This window comes from Macrosteles quadrilineatus, unplaced genomic scaffold (genome assembly GCF_028750875.1).
Source record: "Macrosteles quadrilineatus isolate MER2022 unplaced genomic scaffold, UCM_ALF_1.0 Scaffold_3__2_contigs__length_128488019, whole genome shotgun sequence".
Taxonomy (NCBI): Eukaryota; Metazoa; Arthropoda; class Insecta; order Hemiptera; family Cicadellidae; genus Macrosteles; species Macrosteles quadrilineatus.
The window spans coordinates 75,992,644-76,003,349 of record NW_026542596.1 but is presented as its reverse complement, the minus strand read 5'-3'; the positions used below and the strand labels follow the sequence as shown (position 1 = coordinate 76,003,349).

At 33.1% G+C, this 10,706-nt stretch overlaps 1 protein-coding gene across 1 annotated transcript; it reads right to left on the bottom strand.

Annotated features, from left to right (window-relative positions):
* Positions 1–5,897: 5,897 nt before the first annotated feature.
* On the bottom strand, positions 5,898–9,812 carry LOC128989315 (uncharacterized protein K02A2.6-like). The gene has a single exon (XM_054411195.1). It carries the CDS (start codon positions 9,810–9,812, stop codon positions 5,898–5,900), a length of 3,915 nt encoding a protein of 1,304 aa, XP_054267170.1.
* Positions 9,813–10,706: the final 894 nt, after the last annotated feature.

Genomic DNA, 10,706 nt, shown 5'->3' with positions numbered 1-10,706 from the left:
GTAAGGATTTCTCTCAAATGAGTCAATTGCTCACTTTTCTCACTAGTTGCACAAATAACTATTTAATTGCTGTAACAATCCATTATAAATGGTTTGGTTCTTGGATTCAATGGTAAGGTATCATTGTTGCAATCAAATCTTGAACAGTAGAATAAGGATAACTTCTTTTCATTACTATAACCTGTTATCTTTAATATTTTCCTCGATATGTTAATAGTTCTTGATTAGTCGATACCGTATTGATACAACTAGACATTCCGTCACCATGTTAAAGTTGTCCCCAGGTTTTTACTCTAATTAGTCCTAGTTAAAGTATCCAATAGACAATGGTTTAACATGAGCGCAGTTTAGTTTTATTTCCAAGTTGATGTTTTAGATTTGATGCGAGTCATTATAAAAGCCAAATTTTTACACAGCAATATTACTAAAACTATGTCTTTATTATCATCCACTATAGTGATTTTTATGTTATATTCAAAACCTACCAATTGTCAATAACTACTATCTTCGTTCTATGGTTGTAAAATACTTTTAATAAGGTAAACCTAATGGGTATGTTGGTAAAAACATGACTGAGACTTGTTGATTACATAGAACATTAAAACTAAAACCTGTAATAATCATACTTTAAACACACTATTGTTTTGACACTTTTCAACAGAAACTTTCTAAATGTAGCGATAAGTGAAGGTAAATTGACTACAAACATGGAAACATATCACAAACAGTCAAGTTAATTAGTTTGTAGCCACAACTGACTGTCCAAAGTTGTCAATATTGTAAGTTTATTTTACGGGTTGCACAAACAATCAGGTTTAATTAGTGTGTGGCTACACTATGACCACGTAAAACCATGTTTGGTTCCCCTGGTATACAAGAGAGTCAAATCCAAGAGGAAAATCTACAGTTTTGTTGTTTGTGAATTTATGTGAGTTTGTAGCTTCAACTGTTACTCAATTATTACAGTACACCCCATCCCGATGGGATTCGTTTGGAAAGCTGTTTCCAGACAATCTGATTGTATTAAAATTCATGTTTTCAAGAATAATATTATCTGGTAAGTCCTTCAATCAAATAGATCAATTTATTTACTTCGGACAATTTTGTGAACCACGTAAGCATTTTTTAGTTATTTTGATGTGTATTTATTTTAAATATCGTTAAACACTACAGCACTACCTTTATAAAGGATGTGAAATGTAGGATTTTCTTTAATTTAGTAAATTATTACTCGCATTTAATTAAATCAGTCAATCAATATATGTAAGTGTTTTTTGAAAAGTAATTAATGCAACAAAAATAAATAGTAACTTCATAAATTTTTAATTTTTAATTTAGATTGCAAGTCTATTCTAAGGTGACACTTTTACATCCAAACAGCTACTGTCACGACTTAAGTTACTGTACATAAAAAATATAGTTTTTTACTATCGTTACCTCAATATATGGGTTTTTAGTATTCCAACCTTTGTTGGGACTAATCATTCTGCGGAAAATAAGAAACGCATAAACAAAATTTTTGTTCATTAATATTGTATTTATTTGTTATATATATATATATATATATATATATATATAATAAATATAAAATGAGGTATTTATGTTCATATGATACATTACATAATACATGATACTGTTACATTACATTATCTTCAAGAAACAGAATGGAAATAAGTTAATCCGATTAAGTTACTGAAACATTTTTGTCGTAATGTTATTAATTTACTTGAAACAACATTTAAATTATTAATCGAAAAAAACATGATATTTATTTATCAAAATTATTCATCTGAACGGTATGTTTTCTTTTCAGGGATCCAAACCATAAAAATATTTTTTCTTATTATTTGGTGAATGTTGAGCACTCCTCTGGTAATATCTAAGAAAACCTATTTAAAAATTTCTATTCATATTGAAATATAATAAACTATCTATATCTATATATAAAGCCAAAAGTACCCATGCACTTTTGAGAGAACTACAAGTCACACCCCCATAAGCCATATACTTCAAATGTTCGTCATGACGAGAAACCTTGCGCACAATTATCCATTATTTCATAAGTTGCCCTATAAGGTCGTAATTGCTTTCCAAAGGGAACTTTCCATTTACCTAATGTTAAAAATACCTCAGCTGTTATTAGTTGTTTGTATTCTGCTTTGTTTATTTCATCTTAACTTAACCAATCAATAGTTTTATTAATACTAATGTAGTAAAATGGGGTGGAGCCCGTGGGTAACAGCTAGTTTACCATAACCTTAAATCTTAGCCTTGGTTAGTTTAGGTCATGCAACAGTAACTGTAGTTAGTTAGGCATATTTTATATGAATACAAATGTTGTAAAAAATCTTGTCCAGGCCTACCCTACAACCGTTTATTTACGGTACTAATTATTTATTTTCAAACATGATTTTCTAGCTGTATTCAGAATTTTACAAAAAAATACCAGTAGAAAAGCTCTACAAATATCCCTGATTATGTTAAATAAATCCATAAATTTTGTTGATGAAAGATCGGGGTGTTTATTCAAAAATTGCTCAGGGAAGTGATAAAACAAAAATAAATATATTTTATCGTTTTGAGTCCCAAAACTAGACAAACACATATTATACAATGTTTATATGTTTCCATGTTTTATCCTAGTTTCAATTATAATACAATGCAATTTATTATTCTGGTAGAATATTTTAGAATATGATTACTCGAATCTACCTTTCAGTTTATAGCATGCCTACTATTTAAATCGTAGATTCCTTCCTACTCACTACATTCTAGTACGTCTTAGACACGAACTGAGAAAAAACATAGCTGCTGTATTATTAATTTTGGTGAAACATGAAGGAAATTCTCGGGTTCTCGCATATGCAGTTATGTATATTTTCATGTGATTGTTGGTATTCTACCCTACATCAACTGTTCTGTGTACACACATTGTTATGGATATATTGCATCAGTAAATAATGATTTTGTTAAAAATGACTCAAGAAAGTTTGTCGTTATTTTCAAGGATCACAAGGAATACTTGTCAAAGCTACAACTTCTACACTCCATGTATTACATAGACTCGTGCATTTAAGAGATGTCACAACAAACAGAATTTGTAAGTAAAGCTAACAAGTTCCTCGTACGTGAAGTAAGAAACTATAGATATTAAATCTCCTTCAATGAAGCTAATGATAATGCAAGTTCTTTGTATGAAAATTGAATGTGTTATCTTCTTTAAAGATTTATCTTCACATTGAATATGTTGTCTTCTTGAAAAGGTTTATCCCATCATTGTAAAAAGGGTGAACTAATTTTTGAATTTTCCTTAACACTACATTTATATCTAGTATGAATTTCCATTAGTATAAATTGCATTTATTACAAGGTTGTGTAGGTTAATGATTTATATTTTTGACAACACTGAAAATATAATATATTAATTGACTATTAAAACAAAACCGTATAATACTTCTAGATCAATAAATTTTGCAACCATTATTCTATTTCGTTTTTATCAATGATTTTTTCTAAGAATATTGGCGCTATATATCTATGGTACTATAGAGTGTACCTTGCTGCTACTTACATGCTTACAGTACGTTAAAACAACCTCAAACTCCTGAAAGTGTGAATTCAAAACAAAACCTATCATAGCCGAACAGGTTAGGTTAGATTTAGTTTACATTCATTCAAGCACAAATGGTGCATTTAGGCCTACTTATCACCTTAGTTTTCAAATTGTTTGTAAATTACTGTAAAAGTTTGAAGTAAGTCTTATAAATACAATAAAAAAAACTATAACAGCTTTTCTAACTGTAAAAAAGAACAGTTTTCAAATTATATGTTACGCTAACTTCAAGGTATACTTAAGTCAAGATTAATTTTACAAAAAAATCCTTTCAGTTACGAAATCAGAGAAACGTTTTAGGAAGCCCGTGGGTTAGGTATTTGTTCCTAAACGTTTTAAAACAAGCTAAATTAAGTCTTTGGAAAACAAACTGCTTCATTTTAAGCAAGCCATTAAACCTAATTCCAATAAAGTCCCAGAAAATCCCAACAAAGCAAACTTGAGACTTTATCAAAAGGCTCTTTAATCCATCGAAGAGCTAAAGCCTTTGGATCCCATTAAGAAATAAGTAGAATCAAAATGTTATTCATTATTAAATAAAATACTTACGTCAGTGCACTAGTTCTGGTTCATTTCTTATGTGTTATCTTATTATATTTTATAAACTACACATTTTTAGCGAATTGAAAATTAAGTGGCTCTAGGCCCGGGACCGATTTAGTTTTTGATTGTGATGTCCAAAGAAGCCAAAACACCATTCGTTTAAAATTATATATATATACATGTATATGTGATATATGTTATATAAATATGTATATATATATATATATATATATATATATGTCCGTGAACGCGATAACTTGAGTATTTTTTCTCCGATTTTGATGAAATTTATAAGGCAGGGAAAACTTAAATGAGTTCGCGAACCAACATAATCGGACCACTAAAAGACAAGATTTTTTTTAGGTTTCTATTTTATCTAGACCTTTTTAAAGAGCTTAAAAACAAATAATTTAGATATCAAAATATTTTTGTAAGGTTTTAAGTACCGAAGAAAATTAAAAAATTGTAAATTTAAAATTCCAGTGTTATCGTTATGGAGAATATTGTAAAATGTTGTAGTTCACTTGTTTATGGATATATTTTGATCAAACTTGGCAAAATATTTATTTTATACTAAGCTATTAATATTTTATCAGAATAATACTCTTTATTAGTTTCCCTGTAACAGCAAACCTAGGTACTCGTTAAATGTAATGTTATTTAAATATATTTAATTTAAAACCAATTCAGGCTAATATTCCCTTATTCTGCAGGTTTGCTGTGGCGGGTGTATTCTATCACATTAATAATTAATATATTCAATGAAGGTTTTTATTTTATGAGTGCAGTTTAAGATCGATATTTGATGTATCGTTTTTCACAATTCTATATTCAAGTAATCATAATGAATAGAGTAAACATCATTAAAAATCCCTAAAAATCAATAATCATTGTTCCAAGTTCAAAATTGCTCCTGTGAGATATTTGGGATATTTTCCCATAAGTAACTCATATGATTTGTGACTCAATTTGATAATATTTTTGTATTTTATCATTCTAAAAAATCTACAATCATTGTAATTCATACGTGATTAAAAGAAACTCGTAACATATTGACTATTATTTTTTATTTGCTACGTTATTTCAACTTTCTTTTTTGATACAGTAGTTATAATGAATTATAACGTGTGGGGGGGGGGTGTATACGGAATTTAACCTTAAACCTTTTAACTTCAAAGCCAAAGAGCTTAAAGTATCAGTATTTTTTGTGAAACTAATTAAATAATTCCAGTTAAAAGGCTGCAACTGAGATTAGCTCTTAAAAAGGGATAAATCTAATATAACAACGTCAGGAGATATTCTCTGAGGCAATCCATTACGTAAGTGAAAAAAGGTGTAATTTACGCTTTTCTTTACCAATTGTTTCTCCTCTAGGAGGAAAATCCTTTTTATTTACCCTTTAGCTACTGACTGTATTTATAACTGAGCCAAAATGTTACAACTTCGGACCACTATGAACTATATACACGGTTATTTCATGTGGTTATGATTTAACCACCAAACTGACCTAAAACATGGTCCTTTGAAACCACAAAACACATGGTAAAATGGTAAGTGGTTTGAGAATGGTTAATCTAAAACATAGTTATAAAATAATTAATTTATAAAACTCATTTAAGTAAACTCAACCAAAACTATTTATTTACAAAAACAATAATCATGTAAACAAACCAAATAGCAGATGATTCATAACTTTATAACTCAGCTGATAACAATAATCCTACATTTCTCCCCACCCAATTTAGGCTGAATTTCCGAAACTGTGCTCATCTTCAGGTTCCGTTTTCATTTTCCATTGAGGTGGATCAGTTGCACCTTCTCTTGCTCTCAGCTGGTCAGCGTGTTTTCTCTTTATTTCTCCCCCAACTAAAACGTTGTATGATAGCTCTCCCGTCCTTTCTTGTACTGTTCCTGGTCTCCAGCCCTTCTTCGTTTCATTTTGAACCCACACTTCTTGTTTGGCAGAAAACTCCTTTTGTTTGGATTTTAAGTCGTGGTAGTACTTCTGTCGCCACACTTGATTTTCTATTCTCTCTCTGCTATTATACCTCCACCTATCCAAAGCTGTTGGTAATCTTCTACCATAGAAAAGGACTGATGGTGGTTGTCCTGTGGTCTTTTGTGGGGTATTTAGATAGGCAAGCAACACTTGTAAAAGTGCAAGTGATGAACTGAGACCTTCTTGTTTGCAAGCACTGTATCTACTCTTGAAGGTTCTGATAATCCTCTCTACTAAACCATTGGTTTTTGGATGATACGGTGCCGATGTGACATGACATATGTTATTGTTCTTACAAAAAGCCTTAAACTCATGGGACGTGAAGGGGGTGCCATTATCGGATACAATTTTTTTAGGAACGCCGTACCTCGAAAACCAAGTCCTTAATCTATTTACAAGAGCAGCAGTTGTCGTACGGTCCATAACTTCGATCTCAACCCACTTTGAGTAAGCATCGATTCCTACTAACCAGAATCGGTTGTCGAATGGACCTGCGAAGTCGAGATGAATTCGCTCCCAAGGATCACTTGGCACATTCCAAGGATATAGAGGTACTTCTGTGTCAAATGATCGGTTACTCTGGCAAGGGTGGCATCTACGGACATAAACCTCGACATCCTTATTCAGATTAGGCCACCATACATAATACCTTGATAGGGATCTCATGGCCTCTATTCCAGGATGTCCTTTGTGGAGTTCTTTTAATACATTTTCTCTCAAAATCTGTGGCACCACTATTCTTCCTAATCGCATGATTATACCGTTTTCTAATGTCAGCTCTTCTCTCTTATTCCAATATGGTTTCATGGATGGTGGCAAGTTTCCTGTATCTTTTGGCCAACCATGTTCCAGGTAGTCTATAAGTTTCTTCATATTTGGGTCTTTCTTATATTCCAGTACAAGTTCATGATTTGGATAAACTACGTCGATTTTCTCCTGAACCAATGCTCGAATCTCTCTCTCATCTGGATCCAATACTTCTTGTGTCTTGAGTGAAAATCTAGACAAAAAATCAGCCAAACAATTATCCTGTCCTTTGATGTACTGGATCTCAAAATCATACTCCATTAAATACAAAGCCCAACGAACCAAACGGTTGTTTACTACTTTGGTAAGATCTCGATGCATTCCAAATATTCTTTCAAGTGGCTTGTGGTCCGTCCTCACCTTGAAATGTCTCCCACTGAGGTATTGTCTAAACTTCCTTACGGCAAAAACTAACGCCATAGCTTCCTTGTCAACTGTAGCATACCTTTTTTCTGCTTCCGTTAGTGTCCTCGAGGCGTACATGACTGGCCTTTCCGTTCCATCCGGCATCAAATGTAACAGCACTGCACCAACCCCTTGTTCACAAGCATCACATTCAATAATGATCGGCTTTGATATGTCGTATGGAACTAATGTCTTCTCTAATGACAGGATATTCTTCAACTTGTCGAACGTACTTTGTTCGGTGTCAGTCCATTTCCATTTAGTCTTCGTACCAGTCAGCTTATGCAAGTTCGAAGCGATAGCATGAAGATTAGGTATGTACCTTTCGTAAAAATTTAGTGCTCCTAGAAAAGCTCGTAATTCTTTCACGTTTCTTGGCCTTGGTGCGTGTCTTATGGTTTCAACTTTGTCTTCGGAGGGATGAATACCATTCCCATCTATTGTATGACCTAAATACTTAACAGATTTCTGAAATAACTTACATTTTGATAGTTTTGCTCTTATTCCACTTGATTCTAGCCGCCTCAAAACTTCTCTAAGAGTGGTTATATGGGTAGTCTTATCCTTACTAGAAATAATTATGTCATCAAGTAGAACTCCGACATTAAGTCCTTTTAGTAAACTTTCCATGTACCTTTGAAATTTTGCCGGACTCGAGGAAAGTCCAAAGGGCAACCTTTTGTAGCGAAAGTAACCTACATGAGTTGCTATTGTCAGATACTTTTGTGACTCGGGGTGTACTTTCATTTGCAAGTACGCGTCTCGAAGATCTATGACTGAAAATATCTTTCCATCAGTTAATTTGGAAGTCAAGTCATCAAAGGTTGGCAAGAGGTGTCTTTCCGGGACGATGTTTGGATTCAAGGTTGTACGAAAATCGCCACAGATTCTTACTCTACCTCCGCCCTTGTCTACGTTAACTGTTGGGGTACTCCATTCTATCGGTGTTTCGGAAGGGTCCACTGGTTCCAAAACTCCTTCCTGTACTAATCTCTGTAATTCTCGCTCCACTGCCTCCCTTAAGGGGAATGGAACTCGTCGTGCCCCGTAAGATACAGGTTTTGTTCCACTTTTTAGATGGATGACTTCATTAGAGTCAGATATCGTTCCTAGCTCATCACGGAAGAGTTCGGAAAACTCCTGAGTTAATGCCTCTACTTCTTTTTGTAACTCTTTTCTATAACTTTCTTCGTTCTTACCTGCCTCTTTACTACTTGTCTTTCCATTGTCAATACGCCTAACCATTACTTCTCTAGGCAAATTAAGATTGAAAGCTACACTCCACGGCAACCCAAATAATGGAACATCATCTTCTAGTAATACAATGACCGGCAATCGCTTAGTACGATTACGTAAAGTAACGTCCACAAAAGCCTTACCCATGACTTCTAGCTTATTTTTCCCATAGCCAGTGATGACATCAGACGTCTTTTTGAGAGATTCGCCACTTGAATTTATCCTATCCCAAAGAGACAAACTTATAGCACTTACCCGAGCCCCGGAATCAAACTCCATTCTAACATTATACCCGTTCAATTCTACATCTATTGTAGCTCTGGGAACCTTACTCTTGACTGACCTAATTTGTGTACCACTAACATCAATATCAGAACTACACTCATCATCATAAGTTTGATTACAAGAATCATCTACTTTTCTCAAATTACCATCTGTTCTCTTGACAAAATTATTTTTACTTTTGCACATTCTTGCGAAATGGCCTCTCTTTGAACATTTCTTGCACACAGCAGAAATAGCAGGACACCTATCTTCACTAGGGTCATGTGTAAACCCACATCTATAACACCTATTGAAGCCAGTAGATTTCTGTACCTCTGGTTTCCTATTTTCCTTACTGTCACTTACTTTGAAAATCTCATTTTTACACGCATGTTTGGAAACTTCTTCTCTCGCACGTTCCATGGATTGAGCTAACTCTAGTACTACTGTTGACTTAACTCGCTCACCTCGGTTATCAACTCCCTCGGGCCATCTTTGTCTGACTTCGACTTCAAATTCTGGACAGATGCTTCCTACTGCAAACCTATCTCGTACTCGTTCATCTAAGCTATCTCCATATTTACAACTTCTAGCTAAAGACTTCAATCTGTTATAAAACAAAATAAATGTCTCACCATCTTTTCTTATTGCTCTTTCAAACTCAAACCTTGTTGCAAAAAGGGTCCTTGTAGGCTTGAACAACCGGTTGGCTTCCTCTTTGACTTCGTCGTAGGTGCACTCCTCCCAGGCCCTTGGATACATCTGGTCCGACAGTGCCCTGAGGTGCTCCTCTCCGATATTTGCCAATAGAAGATCTCGCCGAGCCGCCTGTTCTTCTGAGTCAGCACCACCCAGTCCCTTAACTCTGCAGGTCAACTCAAAACGAGCTATGTAGTCTTCCCACAATTGTTCACTATTGTACTCTTTAAATGAAAATCTGCTCATTCTATCTTGTATGCAAGACATGTTACTAAAATCAATTACACTCTTATACTGAGATTGGTCTGTTTTCCTCGGCATTTCCTCGTCGCCAATATAAAATAATTAATTTATAAAACTCATTTAAGTAAACTCAACCAAAACTATTTATTTACAAAAACAATAATCATGTAAACAAACCAAATAGCAGATGATTCATAACTTTATAACTCAGCTGATAACAATAATCCTACAATAGTTATTGAAACAATTTTCTCACAATGTATGTTATACTCACCGATTTGAAATGTGATTAAAATCAGTGTTAACGTGGTTTTAAGCTTCTATGACATAAAATTTGATTTACCGATTCGTTTAAAACGTTTAAATATTTTTCATACCAGTTTGCTTTCTAATTCGTTCACTTAAAGTAGAAATGAATACGTAACATAAACACCATAAATTAATTAAAATATTGGAAAATTATATATCGTATTGTATTTTTCTAGTTTTGTTTCTATTCTGTTAATTATATACAACAATAATTCGTGTTTTGAATTATCTTACAAGAGCAGGTTGATAAACATATTATTTCATATTTCAGGAAGAAGTATCTTGACATTGGTTATAATTTTACTGTAAACAATGTGATGATCATTTACTCCCATCACTTATTCTCAATTAGGTAATAGTCAATTGTTTAAATGGTTTATTTTTATTTATTATATTATTAAAGTAATAAATGATTGTTTCATGCGATAATAAAAAAAAATACTTTCATATTTGCATAAAGTGCCATTTCAATGTTAATCAATACATATATTCATACATAATTCTTGGAATTCAACATTTTTCAAAGATGTGTTTTTGACAATAACTAAATAAGGGAAGCCAAACCAATATGCTCCGAGATATGTCTGA

Excerpts from the sequence above, each read along its gene's own strand:
- LOC128989315 (XM_054411195.1), bottom strand. The coding sequence starts at position 9,812 with ATGAGCAGATTTTCATTTAAAGAGTACAATAGTGAACAATTGTGGGAA.